Source organism: Maylandia zebra, linkage group LG11 (assembly GCF_041146795.1).
Source record: "Maylandia zebra isolate NMK-2024a linkage group LG11, Mzebra_GT3a, whole genome shotgun sequence".
NCBI classification, from domain to species: domain Eukaryota; kingdom Metazoa; phylum Chordata; class Actinopteri; order Cichliformes; family Cichlidae; genus Maylandia; species Maylandia zebra.
Genome location: NC_135177.1, coordinates 23,833,627 through 23,857,447, shown reverse-complemented (window position 1 = coordinate 23,857,447; position 23,821 = coordinate 23,833,627). Strand labels below are relative to the sequence as shown.

The 23,821-nt window shown below is 41.1% G+C and overlaps 1 protein-coding gene across 1 annotated transcript in view; it reads right to left on the bottom strand.

The window, feature by feature from the left end:
- Positions 1–5,934: 5,934 nt before the first annotated feature.
- Positions 5,935–23,821, bottom strand: part of ephb6 (eph receptor B6) — a 44,304-nt gene continuing 26,417 nt past the window's right edge. The window contains exons 6-19 of the mRNA XM_004550745.5: positions 17,061–17,216; positions 16,387–16,658; positions 15,953–16,034; positions 15,114–15,238; positions 13,550–13,712; positions 11,851–11,965; positions 11,709–11,764; positions 11,342–11,458; positions 11,001–11,248; positions 10,690–10,908; positions 10,450–10,599; positions 9,189–9,373; positions 8,919–9,077; positions 5,935–7,432 (exon numbers count right to left, since the gene is read on the bottom strand). Coding sequence (XP_004550802.1) covers positions 7,327–7,432; positions 8,919–9,077; positions 9,189–9,373; positions 10,450–10,599; positions 10,690–10,908; positions 11,001–11,248; positions 11,342–11,458; positions 11,709–11,764; positions 11,851–11,965; positions 13,550–13,712; positions 15,114–15,238; positions 15,953–16,034; positions 16,387–16,658; positions 17,061–17,216 — 2,153 coding nt within the window. The 3' untranslated portion in view covers positions 5,935–7,326. The remainder of the gene's footprint in view (positions 7,433–8,918; positions 9,078–9,188; positions 9,374–10,449; positions 10,600–10,689; positions 10,909–11,000; positions 11,249–11,341; positions 11,459–11,708; positions 11,765–11,850; positions 11,966–13,549; positions 13,713–15,113; positions 15,239–15,952; positions 16,035–16,386; positions 16,659–17,060; positions 17,217–23,821) is intronic.

The window sequence follows — 23,821 nt, the reverse complement described above, 5'->3', positions numbered from 1 at the left end:
TTGGTCAAATCTGTCAGGACAACAAGGATCAAGAGGAAGAAATTAACTGAGACTGATTCCTTATAGCTGTGAGTCTATAAATGTGTAAGGATTACATAATCCTGAATATCTTTAAAAAAAAAAAGAAATATCCTAGAATGATAAAAAGAAAAATAGACCAGCGCAAAACCTTTTTTGACCCTTCCAACATATTTAACTTTGCATACCCCAAAACATTTTTATTTTTAAAAAGCATTAATCAAAGCATTAAAATAGAAAATGATACAACATAAAGAACAACATGATTAACAAAGTGAATTGTAGAGGAAGCACTTGTGAGATATTACAACAAATGTACACCTCTGCGGCCTGCAGGATAAACACACTCCGTCTCTTAGGGTCACAGGTGAGTTAGAGGCTAGTGGCAGGGTACACCCTAGACAGGTCAGCCAACAATCTCACTGATAACCTGACATGCATGTCTTTGGACACAGGGACACCCACAGAGTCACAGACAGGACGTCTCTAGAGTGACTCTACAAAAGTCCCCTGACTGGCCAGAGATTTGAACCTACAACTTTCCACACATGGGCCATTAATCAAAGTAATTTGAAAAACTCTTTGAAAAACTATAAGAATGAAATAAAATAAAAAAAAACTTCCCCCCACATGCTTCTTAATATCCAAACTTTAATTATTCCTAATAGACAGCATTAAATGATATTGCAAGTAAGATGTATTATAATATGTATTTTAAATCATGATTAAATTGGATTATGTAAAACCATCACCCTCTGCCATCTGGAAAATTCCAGGTCACATGAGTCATTCTCATATTACTCTTTAGTTCATCATCAGATTTTTCAGTGTTAAAAAATATTTTGAATCTTTCTTTGACCCCGTAATGCCAAATGTGTCATATTTTATACACACGTTTTGAGACGTCAATGCGATTTTTTTTACCCCTTAAAAACCAGATGTGTAAAGTTAACACATAAAGTGTGAGCAAAAAATATTAAAACTCATATATGTGAATTAATATTTAATTTCTTGTTTAAACAAAATTGTCACAAGCTTCAATAAACACATAAAAAGGCAGTTATTTCATGGTTCAGGCTTCAGATGGTTACGATAATAATTCAGTAGGATGAAGTAAATGTTCACTCACGACTTTGCAGAAAATATTTTAATTTCATTTGCAAGGTTATACTGCAAATGAAATCAAATATACAAAACATAATTTTTAACAACTGTTCAGCCTACATGAGTGCAATGTCGTTGTAAATGAAAAAAAAAGGTCTGTTACAAAAATAATGCTATTTTCAAAATTTGTGAATTACTGTTTCCTTAAAGTTTTTAGAGAGGGTAATTAAAATTAACGTTTTAGATTAAAGCGGGTTGTCTGTCTTTATGTGATCAGAATTGAAATTAAAGCATATTTTTATTTAAATCTTAAACCAATTGCACCTTTTTAATATTCTTCATCTTCATCAACAGTCTGACATGCACAGTGTTTATTTGAGCCTTTGTGTTTAACTTAATGTCAGTGGAAGATAGTTTATATGAGTTAAATTTAACATAGCACCAAGTAAATAAGTAAAATGTATTTATGTAGAACCATTGTAGACAAGGATCACAAAGTTATTCACAACAATAATCAAATAAAAATATAGACATTAAAACACAACAATAATATTCATAATTTAAAAGCAAGCCTGTACAAGTAAGTCTTGAGTTACTTTTTAACCGTTTCATTGCAGCCCACAGAAACGAAATCTGAACTGTAGTGGTGGTGCATACCATAGTTAAGAAGCCACAACCTCAAACAGACAGTCTCTTTTAATGTTCAGTCCAAAAAGATGAACCACCAACAGGTTTTGGTCCAAAGATCTCAATGACCTGCATGTTTTATATGACTGCAGTTCACTAAGTAAGTAGGCATTCAACCATGCATAGCTCTGGAAATAATCACAAAGATACATAATGCAAAGACAGCAAAATAGGTGTCAAGTGAGATCACTAGCGAGCCTAATAAGTAGCTGCACTTTGCAGTGAGTGATTTGTAAGTGATCCAAAAAGGACTTCCTGAGGCCAACGTACAGTGAATTACAACTTTGAGGAAACAAAAGCATGAATTATCATTTCTAATTCTGACTTGGACACCGTTCGACTGAGGCGGGCAGCATTTCACAGATAAAATGCAGGATCAAACAAGGCTATTGATATGTGTATTAAAACTAAGAGCCTGATCAAATCTGACACCTACATTTTTGACATTTGATTGAAACAATGATGAAGACCCAAGACTAATAATCAGAGTGCAAACAAAGCTATCAGTAGCACAAACAAAAACTTTTCTCTGTGTTAACTGAAAATAATTAGCAGCCATCCAGTTCTGTATGGCATCAATACAGTCTTAAAGGATGGATATTTTTACAACATTCTTTGGAGTAAAAGAAATGTACAGTTGGATATCATCTGCATAACAATGATATGAGACACATTCAAAGGTGTTGAAGTGATAGCAAATACATATTGATGCATTCTCAATCACCCAGGAAAGTAAATCTCCAAAAAGTTGATTCTGTTCATCTGGACGTAGCATTTTGTGGGAGAAACGTTTCGTCACTCATCCAAGTGACTTCTTCAGTCTCAGCTGACTGCAGGTTACAACCGCTGCCCAAGCGAAAGCCTGTAGTGATCCCATGTGATCCATGTGATCCCTTTTTTTCTAAACACCGGGTCTCTGTGGCTTTTAAACCCCAAAACACGCTGCGCCAAAAATTGGTCCACCCCAAGGATCGGGTCCCCCGACACAAACAGAGCAACATAGTGTACGCTGTTAAGTGCCAGAAGGATTGCCAGGATTTATACATCGGGGAAACCAAACAACCTCTGGCAAAGCGGATGGCACAACACAGAGGAGCTACCTCGTCAGGCCAGGACTCTGCAGTCTATTTACACCAACAGGCCAGTGGACACTCTTTCAATGATGAGGATGTACACATCCTGGACAGGGAGGAACGCTGGTTTGAGTGCGGAGTCAAGGAGACCATTTACTTGAAAAGGGAAAGACCATCTCTGAGTCGAGGAGGGGGCCTAAGGGTACATCTGTCACCATCTTACAATGCTGTGATTGCAGCCATTCCCCAACTCTCTGTGAATGGTACTCATGGCCATTGATCAGTGGGTTTTGATCAGTGGTCATGAGAATTTGCATAATTAAGATTAAGGAACTGACCTCCCAGCCCATTGTTCCTCAGTGGGCTGGTTTCAGTCATTATCCAAATGTACTGTTTATAAGATTTGGGGAAACCTGCAGTCAGCTGAGACTGAAGAAGTCACTTGGATGAGTGATGAAACGTTTCTCCCACAAAACGCTACGTCCAGATGAACAGAATCAACTTTTTGGAGATAGCAAATACAGTGCAAACAGAACAGGTCCCAAAACAGAACCTTGGGACACACCATAGCACAAAGTTGCAAATGAGGACGCCAAGCTGTCAGCAGCAACTGAGTAAGTTCTGTCTGGAAATAAGAATTAAAAACATTTTAAGTCTGATCCAGAGATGCCCAGCCATGTTGCTAACCTGTCAATCAAAATACCATGATGAATTGTGTCAAATGTAGCTGAACAACGTTTTCATCTGCATCTCTCTTCACTAAAATGCCACGAGAAACTCTAAGAACAGCAGTTTCATTAGGGTGATAGATCCTAAAGTCAATAGTTCAAATTATTTGCAATTGAAAAGGGAAAAAAAAATCTGAATTCATTGGAAGGTCTGTAAATGGTTTTGTTGTGTATCTTTCGCTGATGTTGCTTTTGTGCTTTAATTTAAGAACAGTTTCAGTAAAGACTTAATTTTGTACCATTGTAAAATTTTTAACGTAAAATCCTAGTCTGCAAAAATAACAGCTGTTAATAGTTACCACATAGATGTGTAATTTTACTCTGCAATGTAAAAGAATAGAAAATGCATGAAGTTGAAAAGATCTTAAAGCTGTCTGTGGATGATAATTCCTAAAGTAAAGTTTTGTTGGTGTAAATATTGTTATAATTATCCCGCAGTTTGACATTGGGATGCAATGCTCTGCAGTATGAAAAATATATATACAGTAAAATACAGCAAGGCGCCAGCCAGATTACTCTGGCAGCCATGACATGGAGGTTTGTGTAGTCTTTATATCAGTCCAGATCTGCTCTGATATCAGCACCACTGGGACATGTGGGAGACCTGTTTCTGTTCTTGGATTACTGCTGATCCCAGCAGATCTCTAACTCTGATTTCACACAAACCTGCTGATGTGTGGAACGTGAAGTGCGAGGAGTTCGAGAAGTTCACTTTTGGACACTGTGAAGGTGATATTAGCGGAACAAGGTGAGCCTTGTTCAAACCAGGGGAAATGTTTACATATTTTTTCAAGCGAAATGTGACCATAAATATGTAAATCTGTGACCATGTTAGTCATTCTGTTGCTTTGTCCATGACCGTGACATGCCACTTGTGTTTATCTTTTGTTACACAATCTTCCGACACTATTGTTTGACCATGACAGATAACTTGTTTCTATAAACTATTCTTGGTCAAAAACCATGCAGACTGCTGTCATGCTGTATGTACTGTTTGGCTCCTTTGAGAAGGTAAATAAAGCTACCACAACCATAATGTATAATACAGTATTAGTTTTATATTTGAAAAAGTAAAGTTTGAAAATAAATGTCATAATGTAACATATCTAAGAAAAACTTAAAGGTGCCAATCCATGAACTCATGAGTAATTTGCACCTTTCTTTCATTATCCTTCCCCGTGGCTGCAACCTGATTTTCTTCCTCTGTCTCACATCTTTTGCACCAAACATGATGTTAAACAAGAAAAATCTATCATATATTCTTTCTTCTTGGTTATATGGGCAATTTGTGTTGCTCATTCTTTATTACTGCCATCATGTCAAATTCACATCAGTCAAAATTAAACAAGAATTACTATTGTTAAGCAAAACAGTCCCAGAGCACGATGCTTCACTGTTTCTTCTCCAAACATGGCTCTTGTCATTGCGGCCAGCTCAATCTTTGTCTTGTCTGACCATAAAACCTTTGTCCAGCTGCAAGTTTCAGTCAATTTTTAAGGTGCTGATTTTAGAAACAGGTTTCTTTCTTAGTCGGCACCCTCTGAGTTCACGGCATCGCTGTCCACTGTGACACCGGTGTTCCAGCTATCCCTGGTTCATGGCATGCTTGAGGCTCGGTGGCTCGTGGGTTAATCCTGAGCATACCAACTAATTTCCTTTCATCTGAGGGTGACACTTTATGTCTCCTTCCAGACCTTGGCAAATTGTTGACACAGCTGAATAATTTGTACTAACGTATAGGTTGTTTTTGACGATCTTGTAATCTGCGGTTGTTTAGAAATAACTCTAAACTTTCACAGCTCTCCTTAGATCTTCACAGAGTTCCTCGGATCTTCCAATGAGTATTAGATTTAAGTAAATGTATGTATATATTTGAACCTATATGTATCCTTTTGACCCAGGGTTTATTAAAGATCACGATGACTAAATTACATGACATTAAATGGTAAATGGCCTGTATTTGTATAGCGCTTTTCTAGTCCCTAAGGACCCCAAAGCGCTTTACACAACCTGTCATCCACCCATTCACACACACATTCACACACATTAATGCCCATGATGAGCATATGTAAACTTACGACTTGCCAAAGTGTATATTAACAATGGTTTAGTCTCAGGATTCAAAACATATGCTTTGTGGTGTTTGCATGTGTGGGTGGTGTCATGCTTGCGTCTTCTGAACTGAAGCATTCATTTGCCTCCTGAAAATGACTATATTCATTATTTTCTTTTTGCAAGTCATATTTAATATCACAACTGTTTCCAGATAATTATTATTTTTATATAAGAGCAGAACGGATGAGAAAGAAAATGCAGGAGACTCCTTCTTTAAATAAAATCATATTTATTTTACAAATTTGCACAATTACGGAACAGTGGTGAACATTCATACAAGTAAACACCTATAAATGTGTGTAGCCTGACACACTTGTCTCACACGCGCGCGCACACACACATGCACACACAGACACACTCACTCACACACATCATGTACAGCATGTACGCAATAACAGAGTTTCATATACAGCACACAGACATACGGGCAGCTACCTACAAAGCATTTTGCTTCCTTCCTTCAAGTGTAAATCAGATCAGATTTTGTCCATCTTGCTCATTTCACACATTCACAATGCTCCAATGACTCAGTGTCGTTACTCTAGCAATCAAACAAAAGAGGTGAAGTGTGAAATGCAGACATACTGTAAAGGTGGGTGCTGTTAGCTTCTGTGTCCAGCGCAGGCAGAAGCTCGTGTTTGCAGCTGAGGTGAAGTTTGTTAAGTGTTTTAGAGTAAGTGAGCTCTGCTGTCACTGAGAGGCTCTACAGTGAGTTGCACAAACAGGGCAGCTCTCAGACCTTGGATATGTCTTCTAAAGGCGGATTAAAAAAAACAAAACAAAACATGGCTTACATTTATTAAAAGCCTTTTCGTGCTTAGGTTTGATTTTCCCAATATTATGGCAGTGATTGCTATATAACTTTAAGGATCTGCAGTACCGACTTTGGACTGGTGGTTCATAGTATTTGCTGTAACACTGAACAACCTATACATTTTTCTGACAGCTAACGGTAACACCTCATTAGGTGATTCATTAGCTGCTAGGTAACACTGTTTGTTTAGCATTTGGCATTTAAAGTGGAGAGGAAGTGATACAACTTTACAAATAACTCAAAAAAAAAAAAATAGAAAAAGGCTTTGATTGTCTTCACGCAATTCTTTGTGAGGAGAGATCTCCCTAGATACTTTAACAAAAAATACTTTTGTGGTTTTATTGAGCACAGAGGAAACAGAAGCATTTCAGGCAAGGTGAGTAGAGGAGGAGGAAGGGAGAGATTGGACTGCAGAGGGGGGAGGAGAGGAGAAGGCAGACAACAATAAAGTGAAATCTAGTGGAAAAACATAGAGGAATCTTTAAAGTCCTCCTTGTCAGCAACTTTCTAGCCTCACTTTGAGTTGGGCCGCAGCTCCTGTAGTGTATCTCTCTTCTGTTAGTCGTCTTGAATGACTGGCTGAGAAAGTCTTTTCTCACTGCTTCTGGTTGCAGTGTCAGGTATATCAGAATAGACAGAGTGGCACTGTTAGCTGATTATCTCGCTCTCTTTTTTGTTACGGTTAAAATGTGCACCATCCAAATAAAATGTTGCCGAAACTGGACGCAACAAGCAAAGGAATGTGAAGCCCATAAATCCACAGCACAGGGTGTATTGCTGGTAGGTTTCAGACCTCCACCTGCCCCTGTGTCAGGTGAGCCCTGAGCTGCTGGGCTGCACTGACGATCTTCCTCTGGTGTCCCAGCAGGTTCACGCCGAGATCCTGGACGTCTCTGAAAGAGAGTTCAGACAACAATATTCAAATCTTGACAAAATCAATGTGTAAGAGCAACATAAAATTACCAAGGTAATTTTCTAACAGTTTGGATTATCCCAGAAGGTTGAGTCAGTTCACCTGGACGTTGCATTTTCTCCCACTGAAAATACAACTTTCTGGAATTTCCTTACCAGGATGATTCAGCATCAATTTTCCCATCCTACTGTTGCCAAAGTCCATCCATCCATCCATCCTTTTTGCTTAGGCTGCTGCCCCTGCGACCCGGCCTCGGATAAAGCGGATGAAGATGGATGGATGGATGGATGGATGGAAGAAAAACTTTTGAGATCAACAAAAAACCTGTGTGAAGCACACAGGTGTAATCTACAAAGTTTTATGATGATGGTTGAAATCGGAGCTCAAGCATGGGTTCTTCATGCATTCGTTCCTCTTGGACCTTCTTGGACCCTCGTGCTAACTACTGGCCCACCATTCTGTCCCTATTCTATTCTAAGATTGTTTAAAGAATTAAATCTGCAGGTTGCAGAAGTTTCTCCTTTCCTTATCTTATGGTGACTTGTTTTGGTTATCAGATACCTACAAAAACTGCAAAATCCTCTCGGCTATTTGTCCCTCATCAGTTGCACCATCAGAGCACCTTTATCTTATGGTGTCTGTTTCATAACACTAATGGAGTGCTCAGTGAGTTGCAATGAGACACCTACAGGTCCTGACCAAGCACCAGTATGCAGGGCTGCTCTGAAATGTTTTTGTGCACTGAAATGCACAAAAAAAAAATCGGCCTTGTCACTTTTGTTGCAGTCGGTCTATCGCGTCTCTCTCTCTCTCTCCCTTCTTCTATTTTCTTATTATTCTAATTTCATTTCCCTCTGTCTGTCTCTCACTCTGTTTTTGGGACTGGTGTCCCTCCGCCTGCACAGCTTCTCCACAGCTAGTGCTACAGCTGCCTCCTGTGTCTATGAAGGCTCATTACTGCTTGTTGCTGGTACATTACTACTGTTGACGGCGCAGCAGCAATTGCCCTGACAGCTAACATGTTGCTCAATTTGACATTTCCTGTATCTATTTCTAGCTTCTCTTTCTTTGTCTCTCTTAGCTTTCAGCGCCACCTTTTCAGCTCTTCTTTCACACTAAACTCTGTTCAATAAGGTGTGTAAGAGCACAGCAAAGATTGGGGAGGGTCCAGTTGCATAAAGAGATTTGATAGGGAAATACAGTAATGAAAATGAACAAAAAGGCTGCCAGTGCTTCTGGCACAGTCTAAAAGTGCGTCGGCCCACTGGGCTCTTTACCACTATGCGACAACTCGACTTGAGGATTCAGTGGATACCAGGTGGCTGGTGTGCTTGATAATACTCATGACATAGCTAAAATTAAATTAATGACTGATCTAATTAAATCTTAAGTCAAGAAGGCAGCTTTAAAAATGTTTGATATATTTTTCTGTATTTTTACGTTTGTAACTATCCATGCATACTCACTCCATCGTAAGCTTGCTGACGCTGTCTAATGTGTCCAGGTGCGCTCGATCAAACTCATCCTGATACCTCTCCATCCTCAGCGCTTTCAGCCAATCACTGACTGTCACCACTGACGATAAGTCTGTGGGAGTGGGGCTGAGCAGCGGCTGGGAGCAGCTTCTGTAAATGTCAAAAATGAGAGCACGAGAATCCATAACTGCAGCAGATTGTGCATCACCTGCTGCCTCGGATATGCTTTGCAGGTGCGTTTGCCAGGAGCTGGCGTCTCACCGAGTTGGCTCAGCTTTGAGGGACGCAGGGTGCCTGATGAGTCGATCCAGAGAAGACAGGACTGAGTCGAAACCTGGTCGGTCTGCCCGCTCGGCCTGCCAGCACTGAAGCATTAGAGAGTGGAGGGCAGGGGGGCAGTTGTGGGGGGCCGGGAGACGGTACTGATCTGCTACTGCCTTCATCACCTGCAGACACAAAGAGGAAGGCATCAGACAGAAGTAGGGCAGATGGAGTCTTGTGCAATTAGCCTCCATGAAAGGTCACAGATCTCTCAGAGCTTTCAAGAATGACTAAGAGAAAATTATGCAAATTTCATCAGTTTGGCATTTTGTCACCGTTTAAATATGCCTGTTGTGTAACAGGAGGAGGGGGAGGGAAGTACATTTAAGTACTGGAGGGTCACATTTGTGTAATAATACGTTTATTCCTCTAGATTACTGAAATATTGTACCTAATGAAGGCTGTTTTAACAGCTTAAGCATTTAAAATATGATTTACACAGCACAAATTCATCTTTATTTTGCAGATACAGTATTTTCTGCATCTGTCAGCGTCGGTAGTGATTTGATTTTATTGGTACTTTATTGCTACATGATGCACTGAATGCAAAATTTAGGAGATTTTTTATTAAAAACTTCACATTGGCTGAGAAAGGCAGATAATAATGCCTAATCCATGAGCTTGGCGAAACTTTAATTTGGGCTAAAGAAGGACTTGATTAGATCACTGTGATCCCATTTATTGACTTCATGAGCACCTCATTCTTATGAATGATATGAATGCTATAGCTCAGGAACAGCTGGAAGGAATATTTATGGTGCAAATATCCGTTTGTACTCGAAGATGAAGTTCAAGATCACTTTGATGTCACGTTTTTGGATGTATCTGAAGAACTTATATGCAAAATATGAAAAGAAAATCCCAAAGGTCAAAAGTCAGCTTCACTTTGACATCATAATGTTAAATACACTTTTCTGTCTAATATTTAAAACATGAGCAGAGGGCACCCTTTAGTCCAATACTGAATTGCTTTTGTTGATATGTAATTTCTTGAACACTTTATTAAATTATGTATTATAAGACTTTTAAAAAACTCAGATGTAAATTGCCACCTGACAAGTTAATGGAAGAACACAACAGCAAAGCAGTAATTCAAGTTAACTGTATATTGTTACACCATAATAAAGATAAGTGCACTATACCAAGGGTTTTGCACATTTGCTTCTTTAACAATTCAGGAAACATTTTTCTTCATACTCACCTCTTGATTGCTCATGTCCCAGTACGGACGCTCTCCGTAGGACATAACTTCCCACATCAGTATTCCAAAGCTCCAGACATCACTAGCTGAGCTGAACTTGCGATGCTGAAATGCTTCAGGTGCCGTCCATCTCACAGGAATCTTACTGCCCTGATAGATGAAAACAGAGCAAAAAACATATACAGTCACTCAGTGATGATGGAAACCAAGCTAAAAGGCGCTCCTTCCCTTCTAACCTACCAGTGAGGCAGTGTAAGTTGGTATGTTGTGGTCCAAGCCCCTCATAAGCCTGGAGAGGCCAAAATCAGATACTTTACAGACCAGGTTGGAGTTGACCAACACGTTCCTGGCCGCCAGGTCTCGGTGAACAAAGTTTCTCTCAGAGAGGTAACGCATCCCTGCTCCAACTCCCCTGAGCATCCCGACAAGCTGGAGGACACTGAACTGACCTTCGTTCTCCTGAAGAAATTAAGAGACATGATGGAGAAAAAAAAGTCTCCAGTGTGGTGTAACATGTGCAGGAATTCCTGACAGTGCGTTGTTTTTCTCACCCTGAGGAAGGCATCCAGGGGCCCGTTCTCCATGAACTCAGTGATGATCCTCTCTGGAGGGGTACGGGTGATAACACCCTCTAGTTTCAGGACATTGGGGTGGTCAAACTGTCCCAGGACTCCTGCTTCACTGAGGAACATCCCCTTCTCTCTGTCTGATGCCCCCCAGCGCAGAGTCTTCACTGCTACCAGCACTTCCCTGCGACCCAGCGGATGGTAACGACCACGAGAAACCTCGCCAAATTGGGCTGTAATGGAATAAACACGGAGGAGATTACACTGTGCTGCTGCCAGCATGTAACAACAGCAAGATTTAAAAGAAAGGAGACCATGAAACGTACCTGCACCAATCACCTCCTCGATCTTGAGGTGAGTTGGGTCGATCTCACGGGCAAATTCTTTGACGGCCTCGCTAGGGTCCTCATAAGTGGATGGGTCAACGTAATACTTAACTCCACCTGGGAACAAGAAATCTACTTTTGAAAAACTGATTCAGAACTTTTAGTCCTTTACTTTAGACATGTAATCCCAAAAACAAGGTAAAAATGATCTTTTATAATGCAAAGCTGATGAGCTTTACTTTACACACAGATAGCATTTCTTTGTATTATTCATTTAATAATAAACATATAGAGCATCTTTATTTTTTTCCTGTAAAAAAACAATGAATCCCAAAATAAATAATTCATTTTATTATATTTCACTCACCTCTGTTACTGATGTACCTCTGGAGTCGGTCACTGTATGGACTCTCCCTCCTCTTACTGCCATGTAAAAGCAGTCAAAAACTGAAATACCAGATTAAAACATACATGCATTCATCTGTTATGGCATTTATACCACAACCAACCTGCGAAACACCACCACAACCACAATGGCTGCCACGACAAGGAGAAACGCGGCCCCACCCATGACTGAGCCCACCAGCAGAGGAAGCCGGGTCTGGATTTGCTGTGAATGCTCCTCTGCGGGAGAGAAAATGAAACACCTTCAGCTATCAAGTTCAGATGTGCTTTTATTGGATATACAGACCACTTTATCTTTAGTTACAGCGATATATGTTCTATTTGAAAGTTTGATATTGATGTTAATACTGAGGCAGAGATGTTTTCTTAGTATTAAAAATGACAAAATAACTACAGAGAGATGTTTGCTGTGTTCATACCGAGGTGTTTAACCTCTTAATTTTTGAATTCAGGTGTTTTCAATCCTATTCCCACAGGTGCAGCCATGCAGCCTGTTTTTAGAAACATCTGTAAAAGCATAGGTCATTCTAAATGCCCCACTGAGGTCGAGCGTGGGAACTTATTCCTCCTAGCTATTCCACAATCAACGGTAAGTTGTATTATTGCGAAGTGAATACGCTCAGGAACCACAGCAGCTCGGGCAGGAAGTGGCAGACCATGTTAAGTTATAGCACAAGGTCACTGAGACGCACCTTTCTGCTGATTCAATAACTGCTGAGTTTCAAACCTCTGACGTTAACACCAACACAGAAACTGGTTCACGGTGTGGGTCTCCATGGCCAAGCAGCTGCTGCTGCAGGTGAAATCTGTAGGTGGCCCAGGACATGTATCCATATAGTGTAACTTTGGCCCTTCTAGTGGCACCATCCCGGTTCTAATTGTGGGTTTTTGAGGTTGAATTCTTTCTTTTTCAGGTGTTCAGAGTTTTGTTATGTCTTTTTTATTTTTGAGGATTTTTGGAGCCTTTAGTTCTTGTTTTAATTTAGTCAGTTTTAGAGTTTAGAAGTGTTCCTTCAATAGTTCCTGTCTCAACGTCCTGTGTCTGCTCACTCTTTAGCTCCGGTTTCTAACTTACTCTTTTATTTTGGCAGTCATTTCTCTCCTGTGCTTCGATTCTTTCCCCTCCTGTCTCGCTGTCTTTGATTATTATCACCTTTAATTTTGCTACCCTGGTGTGTCCACTTTTTCTAATTATATCACATCTAGTCGCTGATAGCTGGTTTTGTGCTTCTGGTTTGCAACACAGTCTTCTCATTTCTACATGATGAAGTTTACATTGAGCAAAATAAAGTGCACTGAAAATGATTCACAGTTTATTCTTTGTTCCCTAGTTTCTCTAACTGCTATCCTGAATTTATCATGCTATCCTGACATCTTCCTCTGGTCTTACTCTTACTATTTTTTATGTGAATGGTAAGGCCTTATATTAACCGCTAAGCTTTGTATTACATATAGTAATGCAACTTCACTGAGATGAATGTAACTGCAGTTACAGTAATTGAAAGCTGCCCCAGCTTTTGTCTGTTTTTCCTTTGTAAATGCTTGTTTTTGTACTAAGTACAGTTGTGCACACCCACACTCAAACAACAGCATGTGCATTTATTTTAATGCTTATGCCAATATGATCTTTTGACAGTTTTCTATAATCATTTCAAATCAGTTCAATTCAGTTGTATTTATATAGCATCAAATCACAACAACAGTTGCCTCAACATGCTTTCTATTGTAAGGGACAGACCCTACAATAACAGAATATATACTTTTTTCTTAAACTATAAAAAAATTAATGACTGTGTGCATTACCTAGAGGCAGCGTCGTGAAGTAGATGGTGTTGCTGTAGGGCCCGTAGCCTCGCTCATTTCGAGCTCTGATCTGGAAGGCGTAGATGGAGCCGGGAATCAGAGACTTGACGGTCACTGTGTTAGTCTCACTGTACACAGTCAATGCGCTGTCCACGTCTGAACCCTGACGAACAGAGAGGAAGGGTCTGTTGTTTGGGCTCAGTTTGTTTTGTGTACAATCACGGCCAGTATGTTCAGTAAAGGATGCCTTTGTGTGTATTTACCCAGCGAACACTTAAACCACCGTTGTTTTGTCGTTTGAATGCCATACTGTGTTATGGTGGAAAAAATGGTTCCATTATAAAACATCTTGTTGCCTGCGCAGGCTGGCCATTGTGAACACGAGTTAATGTTCTTCTTGTAGTTTCTAGCACATTTTTGTACATTATAATTTTGTCAGTTAAACAAAGAAATCTAAATAATTCTGGTAATACTGGAAGAGTAAGACAGGCTGCAGTCAAAACAGCAAGATCATGCTCACTGCTGTGAAAACAGGCCAGCTCACTAATAAAGAATACACCACACGTCGGGTAGGTAGAGAGATGCTTGTAGTCACGGTGAAAGTCAAGAGGCCCATAAAAGCTCACCATCCAGTACAAGATGGTCTTCTGCTACAGATTTGATGTGTATTCAGAGATGCTCTCTGCATACCAAGGCTGCAACAGGTGGTTATTTGGGATGATGTTACTTTCCAATCAGCATCAAGGAGTTTGACTATTCTCCTTTGACTTCTGGGATCAGCAAGACATTTTCACCCAGAAAACCTGATCTTTTCTCTTTTTTGAACCATCCATCCATCCATTCGCTTCCGCTTATCCTTTTCAGGGTCGAGGGGGGCGCTGGAGCCTATCCCAGCTGTCATAGGGCGAGAGGCAGGGTACACCCTGGACAGGTCACCAGTCTGTCGCAGGGCCAACACACAGGGACAGACAACCATTCGCACATTCACACCTAGTAACAATTTGGATTATCCAATTAACCTATCCCCACAAGTTGCATGTCTTTGGACGGTGGGAGGAAGCCGGAGTACCCGGAGGGAACCCACGCAAACATGAGGAGAACATGCAAACTCCACACAGAAAGACCCCGGCCTGATGGTGGAATTGAACTCAGGACCTTCTTGCTGTGCGGCAACGGTGCCAACCACCGTGCCACCGTGCTGCCCTTTTTTGAACCACTCTCTTTAATTTCTAAAAACCCTGCCACGTTCAAAGTCACTGAATTCACCTTTCTTCCTCATCCTGATGCTCAGTTTGAATTTCAGCTGGTTATCTTGACCACGTCTACATACCTAAACGTGCTGAGCTTCACGTAATTGGCTGATTAGATATTTGTGTTAAAAACATGTTTATGGCAAAACCAGTCCATAGAGTTGATACTGCATCTGTCTCATCACAACCATTTCGTAACCAAATAACTTGGTTTTGTAAGAGAGGTTGTGACGTCCCCTCACAACCAGCTGCTATCAAACTGAAAAACGAATGCTGAAACCTTCTGCCGGTATGTGTGACTTCACTGAACATACCTTGTCATAGTATCTGAGCTGATACTCCAGGATGTCTCCATTAGGCCTGTCTGGCTGAGGCCACGACAGAGTGATGGAGTCCGGGGCCCGGCTCAGCTGGTGCATCATAGGAACGGTACTGGGAACTGTGGGTGACAAGAGACGATACTTGAGCACGTTAAAACAGGAGAGCTGTTAGTTCACAAGTGACAGTGCCCACATGAGGGCAGTGTTACAAAACATGTAGACAGAATTCAGTTGAGCGTAAAAGTGAAGTAGGAGTTTTTATGGTGCACCAGTCAGGATCTAGTTTCACTCAGTGAGCTGGGAGCAGTTAAAGGGAACTTTCTGGCATTCCATTCATTTGATCAATAAGCTCTGAGAGCACTCACAGGAAGATTTTAGATAATGTGAGCTCATTGAACCTCCGAGCCAGTCTTGATCGGTTTCATGGAAAATTGTATAATGGTGTACTTGGTGTGCACAATGCCCCATTCTCCTCTCCTTTGCCCACTCATCTGCTTTCATCTTTCTTTCTCTCCGTCTCTTTGTCTTCCCATCTCTCATTTGTCCCTTTCTTCCTCCACAGTGACCATAATGGGATCTGACAGGATTTTGTAACCTCGAGCAACCTCCCGTTCAGAGAGCAGGAGCAGAAAACATGGAGCAAAGAGACCGAAAGAGAGGGGAGGAGGAGGGGGAGAGAAAACTGACACACACACACACACACACACACACACACACACACACACACACACACACACACACACACACACACACACAATCTACGCAAACGTCATCATCAGAGCGTCTCTTCCTCTTTCATCTCATCTTTTTCATCGTCTCCGTCCTGTTCTCACCTGACTGGCTCGTAGTGAAATTGATGCTTGAGTATCGAACTGGGAAAGGACTCAAAGCTGACACTTCATTCATGGCTTGCACCTGTCAATACCAAGAACACACAGATGTGAATTTCAAAGCCTTTTTCTCCCCATTTATATTTATGACACGCTTCAACGTTTGAGAAACAAAGACAGACACGTGCAGCGTCCACTATGACAGGTCAACAAACGCCAGGAAATGGGGAAATATCTGTCCATTATGAATAAGGAATAAGCGATGCTTTAGTCAAGGTATGCCGAACTAAATATTAAATGTTGGTGTGTATTTACTGATGCGGCACTTATAATAAAATAATAGAGCACAGTGGATTCATCTCATCTGTGGGTCCAGGAAGTGCTTCAAACTTTGAGTGAGATAAGACAAGGAAGAATCTTCCGTTTTTCCACAGCACCTGTATGAGATACGTGACCCTGGTCAGCAGGTTGTTGAGGGTGACCTTGGTTTGTTTCAGGTTGGTCTGGGAGGGGCTGAAGGTGACGCCCTCCCCACACCAAGAGCACAAAGCCGAGTTGGTGAAGGTCGGTGACGGACAGATGCGACACACCACCCCGTACCACACCTCACTTCGGCCTCCCATGTCCACCGGAGGGCGCCACCTCAAGGAAACCCCACCATCGCCGCTCTCATACTCCCAGGTCAGAGAGACAGGAGCAGACGGAGGAGCTGCGGAGAAAGCAGAGATGGGGAGAATGGGAGGAGTTTGACATACATAATGCAAGCGGTGGACTCTAAGATGGAAGCATCTGGTAAAATGTTTAAGATATGAAAGAACCTGCAGGCTGGCAAAGACATTTATGCAATGAAAAGTAATGGAAAGAACTTTATAAAATAGTTTGATGGTGAGGCAATTTCGTATGAACGAGCGTAGGAAAGTTTCATTCTTAACAGGTTTTTCTGTTGGTGCAATTTAAAGATTAAAATAGTCTTTAAAAGCAAAAGGATTTTGTTCCATTGACTGTGTATCTCGGTTCTCACAGTCTGAGCAAATGACAAATGACTCCAATGAGGCCCCTTGAACGCCTCGCAGAGGAGCCAGGCGTAAACAAACAAACAGACAAAGCTCACTTGTGCAGGCAGAAGAGTTGGCATCGCTGGCGGCCCGGTAAAAGCCGCTGCGACATTCACACACACTCGATCCCTCATGGCTGGTTCGGCTGTTGGATGGGCACACAGTGCAGGGAATAGAGCCTGAAATAGACTTAAAGTAGCCCACAGGACAGGCTGTAAGGAGACATGAAGACAGAAGAGAGGTTGTGTTTTATTAACAGCTTGCGGTTATATAAATAAAGTGATCACTGCTCCATTAGCGGTGTTCACTGCTATGAGTTTGCAGGTTTAAACTATGAAATGCTGCAGCTGCTGTTAAAGAAACAAGCTTAAATTTGGGCTCAGATGCACATACCACTATTTTTTTTTATATGGTCAGAAAATAACACACTGATAACATTCAAGCCAGTTAAGAATAGCCAGCACTTGGATTTGTCGCTGAAATACATTAATAAAAGTTCAGCTGACCAAATATCTTTTGCGCTCAGACTAGCTTCTTCTGGACCTTTCAGTGATATCACACCGTCTTTCTCAAAGCTCAGTTGTCAGTGCACTGTTGAAGTAGATAATGGAAAGTAATCTGCATGACATTCAAAGCGAAAACTTGGGAAGACCTCAGCAAGCGGACCTTCGGTTAAGATTGCTTTGTCAACTCTGATTGCAAGGTGCAGCTGATACTCACAGGTTCACTGAAAGTGCACGTGTACATCATGTGCGACGTAGTTTAAATTGAACATCTGGCATTATTCAGACAATTCAGATTTTGTTTTATGTAAGGTCTTTGCGATCTGTATTATGTGCAGCTCAGAAGTCACGAATATCAAAAAAACAAACAAAAAAACCCTCTTACTTACTCCCTTTTTATTGCTCCCCTCATTTTGTCCAGAACAAAATCAAACTGCAGTAACTGGTTTGGGGTTAAGCATCAATTTCAGCTTGGCTTGTGGTTCCCATTGGTTCAAAAGTTCATCTGAAAGGCAGCGGTCTCTTGTTTGTTGTTGGCTTAACCCGGAACTATCATTAACTTTTGTTTATAGAGGAAGTGGCCAGCAAACCGACAGTCACATACACACACACAAAGACACACACGAAAGGTCATAGTGAGCGTTTTGAAGGTGGAGGTTGACTTATTTACCTCATCTGCACCACTCTCCTCCTGGACAATAAGCAATACGATGATATTACTTACAGAAGCGTTAGTTTACTTCAGCATAAAGACTGTAAACAGGAGGAGACGGTTTAGCCACAGTCTCATGTGGTAAAAGCAATTAATGATAAATATTTATACACACCATAATTAGGAGTTTGAGTGTGTTGATTTGTGAGCTGTAAGGCTGCTGTAGGGCAGATTTGTCTCACTTTGGACAGAATTGGATGTTTTTATTCTCCTTTTGCAGTATTTATGCTAACCTGGCCTAACCGACTGCTTATATGATTTGTATTTATCGTACAAAGAGCAGCAGAGAGAGTGGTGTCAGCCCTTCTAGCAAGTAAGAGTAGAAAATATTTTCCCTAAGTGTTAAAACACTCCTTTAAAGTTTTTTAACTTGTCTAACTTGTCTGAGTTAATATCCCAACTCAAGCGTGGAAGATCGTTCTTGACCTACCTAACAATAACCTCTGTAATCCCTTCATGGCAGCAGTTTTTGTCTGACGACGGTGGTCTCTTTCAGCAGAGTAATGCACCCAGTATTTGAGGAATATGTAAAGGAGTTCAAGGTGCTGTGTAGCCTGTATCAGTGTGACAGATTCACTTTCACCCTACCGAACTTCAAGGATCTGATGCTAACGTCTGGTGCCTGATACCACACGACACCTTCAGAAGTCTCGTGAAGCCCACGCCTCGATGGATCAGAGCTATTTCAGCAGCACGAGGGAGGCCAACACAATATTAGGATTGTGATTCTAAAGTTGCGGCAGAACTGTGTAAAGATATTTATTAAGTACTAAACAATCCTTCTACAGTACGGTGCCTTATATAATGAGCCACTCCTAATTTCTTTATATTTTCTTAAAAACGAGCCAGATTTTCCTGTAATTTCTGTAAAGTTATCTTGAGCATTAGTTCTCTTTCAAGGTTTTTCTTTGCACGCTGGTTGTTTTTTTTCACTCCAGTCCTTGTACATACCAAGCCATTTTTAGAGGAATATTTTTTTGCTTATTAAGCCACTTAACACCGACCTATGAATCAAGTACAAAAAGGCACCAAAGTCAAGGGATTGACCAGTGTTGTGTCTACACATAAGAGATAATTTCACAAGGAATCTATTTTAAATTGTATCGTTAGGCAATTTGCTCATCCTGGCCTGTCACAAAAGCATAATTCTTTTCCTGTTTCTTTAGACGAATCTTTAAAAATGGCAAAGAAAGCACAATTTGTTGGATTAAATAAAGTAGAGCTGCAATGTGTGCGATGTGTCCTCAAAACTTTTGAGTAAACTGGAAAAATAAATGACAAAGTGAGAAGTGACAGGTCTAAAAAACTATCTACAGCAGATAAACAGTAGCTGAAAGTCCTCAATAAATACATAATGAAGAGCTGACACAGGATCTGAGAGATGAATCTGACCCCTGCGATAGAAACAAATTGAAGAATAGAACAAAAATGGTCTCAGTAAAGGGGTGGGTGTTAAGGCCTAATTGCACAAGAACTGAAATTAAGATCAGTGCTAACAGGTCTTATGGAGTGATGAATCAAAATTTGTGATTTTTGGTTCAAATTATCAACATAGAATAGAGACAGGTACAACAACGAGTGTCTGCAGCCATCTCTAAAACGAGGTGGAGGCTCTGTCATGGTCAAAATTGACAGAATTATGAACACAGAAAAATATGATACACCATGCAAAATGACCTAGTAAGTGTTTCATTGGCAATGACAATGATCCCAAACAAACTAGCACTGTGCAGTAAAAGCATACCTGGATAGAAAAATACACAATGTAATGCTATTAGTCGTGGATTGGCCTCTACATTGACCTTAACATTATTGAAGCACTGTGAGATCATCTTGACAGAGACCAGAACAAAAAGGCAGCCAACATCCAAAGAAGAGCTTTGAATGTCCTTCATGAAGCCCGGAGAACGATTCCTGAAAACTTTCCTAAGAGAGTTTAGGCTGTGTGGTCATACCAATTATTAACTTTCAATGCTTACTTGTTAGAACTGTACAAGCTCTCTTGTTCCCTTATATAACAAATTTCCGTGTATGTTTGGACACATTTCAATAATTCGCTGCACGCATTCCTCATTCTCCAAGCAAAAAATAAAGAAACAAGGGTTTTCTCAAGACTTTAGCACATTACCGTAACAGGACCACTTCATTCCTAGGCAAATATTTCCCTATTAAAACATTTTATTGGCCTTTTTTTAATAAAAAGGCCTACTGTCCTCATATGTATTCAGGAATCATGTGCTGGAATTCATAATCCATTGGAACTGTCAAATCAAGTCACATTCAAGCATAAATTGATTATTTCTCTCGCTCTTTCTCTCTCATACGCACACTAACACGCACGCACGCACACAAACAAATACCATCTGAACCTGCAGGCTGTGTTATATGACAGAAAAATCTGTGAAATCTGCCAGTTGTTAATGTCAACTGACCGCTGAGGTCAAGGTGACTGACACATGACTTCATGCTGCTGCCAGCCTGAGCCTCGAGTGCTCGTACTTATGAGGATTTTGAGTCCACAGCCTCCAGGTTGGTCTGCTGCCATTTTTACACTGCGAGTGTGTGTGGGCATGTGAGTGCCATTAAAGGAGTGTCGGCTAAAGGTTGCATCGTTCAAAATGTGCTCCCTTTGTCTGAAAGCTAAATGTAGAGTATGTGCGTATCCTCAGACAGACAACCTCTTGTATTGTTGAGTGCAAATGGCACACTAAAAACAAAAAAACATGACCCAGCAGTTTCATATGTTTTTGGAGCCTTACAGTACCCTCGGAGTTGGAGAATGAGAGCGAGGGCATCAGTGGGAGCAAACCCCTGACCTCACTTATATAACCTTGTCAAGAATGCGTAGCATGTCTTAAACTTGACGTGCTAAAAGAGCGCACGGATGCATTTATGCATGCTTGGCGCTGGTGCAGCAGTGTGGGAGGGGAAGATAAGAAGGCACAAAGTGGAAAAAAAAAGTGGAGAATAAACAGATAAAAGGCTTCCTGTGTTCTCACTTGTCTCTGAGAGCGCACCTTGCTTTCAAACAGGTGTGAAGTGAGAAAAAGGAAGGGGGACTAAAATAATGCGAAGACAACAAAGAGAGAAACCAAACTGGGGAAGAAGTGAACATGGAGACGGATGGACTGAGACAGCTGTAGGATGAACAGCAGAATTATGTATATAAGCCTGAGATGATGGGTGACAATGAGGAAATTGAAAGTGGAAAGCAGCAGGAGGGCGACAACAGAGGAATAGACATCTTTTATGTCCCAGATGCACATTAGCAGACGTGTTCTCCTACAGCACTGACATGAAACATGACTTTGCTACAAAGCCTCTCATCACCAGCGTTATGAGCTCCCTCAACCCCCTCCTCCTCCTCCTTCCCCTCCCCCTCCTCTCCCGCATCCGCCCGATTTGAGCAGCCAATGAACGTGCAGAGCCCTCTGCCCTCTTGCTTGATCTGCATCCCTCTCTCAGTCACCCACCCAGCAATAAAACAGAAAGCGTACCACCATTATAAGCTCAGTCACAGATGCCTTTACATTACAAGTGTGCAAAAGTGCACACAGCAAAGTCCCAGCGAGCCCTGCCAACAAAACAAACGAGCGTCTCTGGCAATGACAGATATAAATATCGCTCGTTTGTTGAGGTGACTGAAAACTGAAAAGATGACACGATTAAGCGTCAGAAAATTAATCTCCGACTACACACACTTTGATAATTTATTTGTTTTTCATCTTTTCGAACCAAAGGTAAGGATTTTCTGCTTAAGTACAGTTAAAACTTTGTGCTTTTGATAGATGGAAATAAGCAATTAGCATTTTGAAAAGGGACCGTTCGCAAACAAACAATAGACGAGCTGAAAATGTGAATACCGATGTGCTTACAGCTTCACCCTAACTTTACACAAAGAAAAAACTGAGGTCTTATTTTTAAATATATAATACCTTTAAGTCTTGCTTCAAAAATCCCTGCCATGTTTTTATCATAATCCAGTGGATTACTAAATGAAGGGCAATGAAATGAAAAGGAGTGATGGGAAGAGGGCAGTGTGTGAAGGTACTGCATATAAACAGGAGCCAACTTTTATATGTCATGTTTTTCTTAATTTGCGGGTCATTTTAAAACAGCAAACCGCTCTGAAAGCAGTCAGGGATGAGATTAAGGTCATAAGGTCAGTTTGTGGCATCATTTATGAAACTAACTCACAACAAACACGACCGGGTGTGTTATTCGTGTGCTATTGCCACAGTGCATTGATGTTTACATGCAAGCGTGTATGTATTTACTGATAGACGGATGGGCGGGCGTATGGGGATAGGGATTAATTTGACAAAGGCTGCATGGAAAGAGAACGAGATTAGGCAAGAAGGATGACTGAAAACTGCATTTATTTTCTAAAGAGATAAAGAGATAAACACAAGCAGAAATAAGAAAGCCACGAGCTGAGTAATTTGATGTTAACATTGTACGTTGGTATGTAGATCACTGACCCAATTTCTGTCTTTTTTTCCTCTTCCTCTCCCTCTTTCATGCACTCATTCCCTCTTTTGGCTCCCAGCATAATCTCTCTCTGTTTCTCTCTCTCTCTCTCGCTCAGACGCACAACAAACGCACGCACACAAACACACAACAGTCACAGATGCGACCACACAACAGACTACATTCGGTAATTTAGTGGATCCTGAAAACAAGACACACACTGAATCGTGTGCTCTAATATTGTCTCTCTTCCTCGTAAGCTCCAGCAGCACTCTACCACACGTGAAAGCAAAATAATCCTTTGTTGGATTTTCACCGCTGATGCAGCGACAAAGAAAATGATTTGAAGACTCCCTCTTACATATCTTGACAAATTACTGCATTAGGCAAATCCTGCATGTTCACAGAAATCTTGGAAGGATTCAGGATTCACCGTCGCTCCCACGGTGAACATCGTGCAGTTTAACGAGGCAACCTTTTGACCTGCACACTCTTTGTCGAGCTGATGTAAACTGATTCAAAAGACAACAGTGTGCACTAAAAATGGATGTTACATAATGCAAATGACCCTAATTGTAGGTGGAGCTGTTGGAGCTGCTGGAGCTGCTGGAGCTGTGATATTTACCTAAGACCTTCACACATTAAATTTTCAGCGTGCTGACGTCTTGTTTCCTCTTCCCTGGGCCTGCATCTGCCCCTGTAAGATTTGAGCTCTCAGCCTAATAATCATGACAGCTCAGCACCGTTTCTGACTTAACAGGGATCATTTTATTTCTTTCAAAACATTTTTTTTAGTTATTACTATCCACATTTAGCAATTTGCAGTCATGTTTCTGTCTCTTCTGCTCTGTTTTTGCTGTTTTTTTTTAACCATTTCCCAGGAGGCCTTTTCCAGGCTTTTTAGCTGCTAAATGCTCCAATAGGTTTGCCAGACTGCCCCTAAGTGTGTCTACATGCCTGTTTGGTGCCAAGCAGAAAGTGTACAGTGGCTTTTTTACTGAAAAAGGAGAAGTGGCAATGAACTGAACTCTGAAATTTGCTGTGATAACGTTTCATAAAGCTGGAGGATGTGCGGATTCACGTGACAGTTTTTGAGAGCCCGGCATCCCCATTTCACATGAATGTTTAAAAA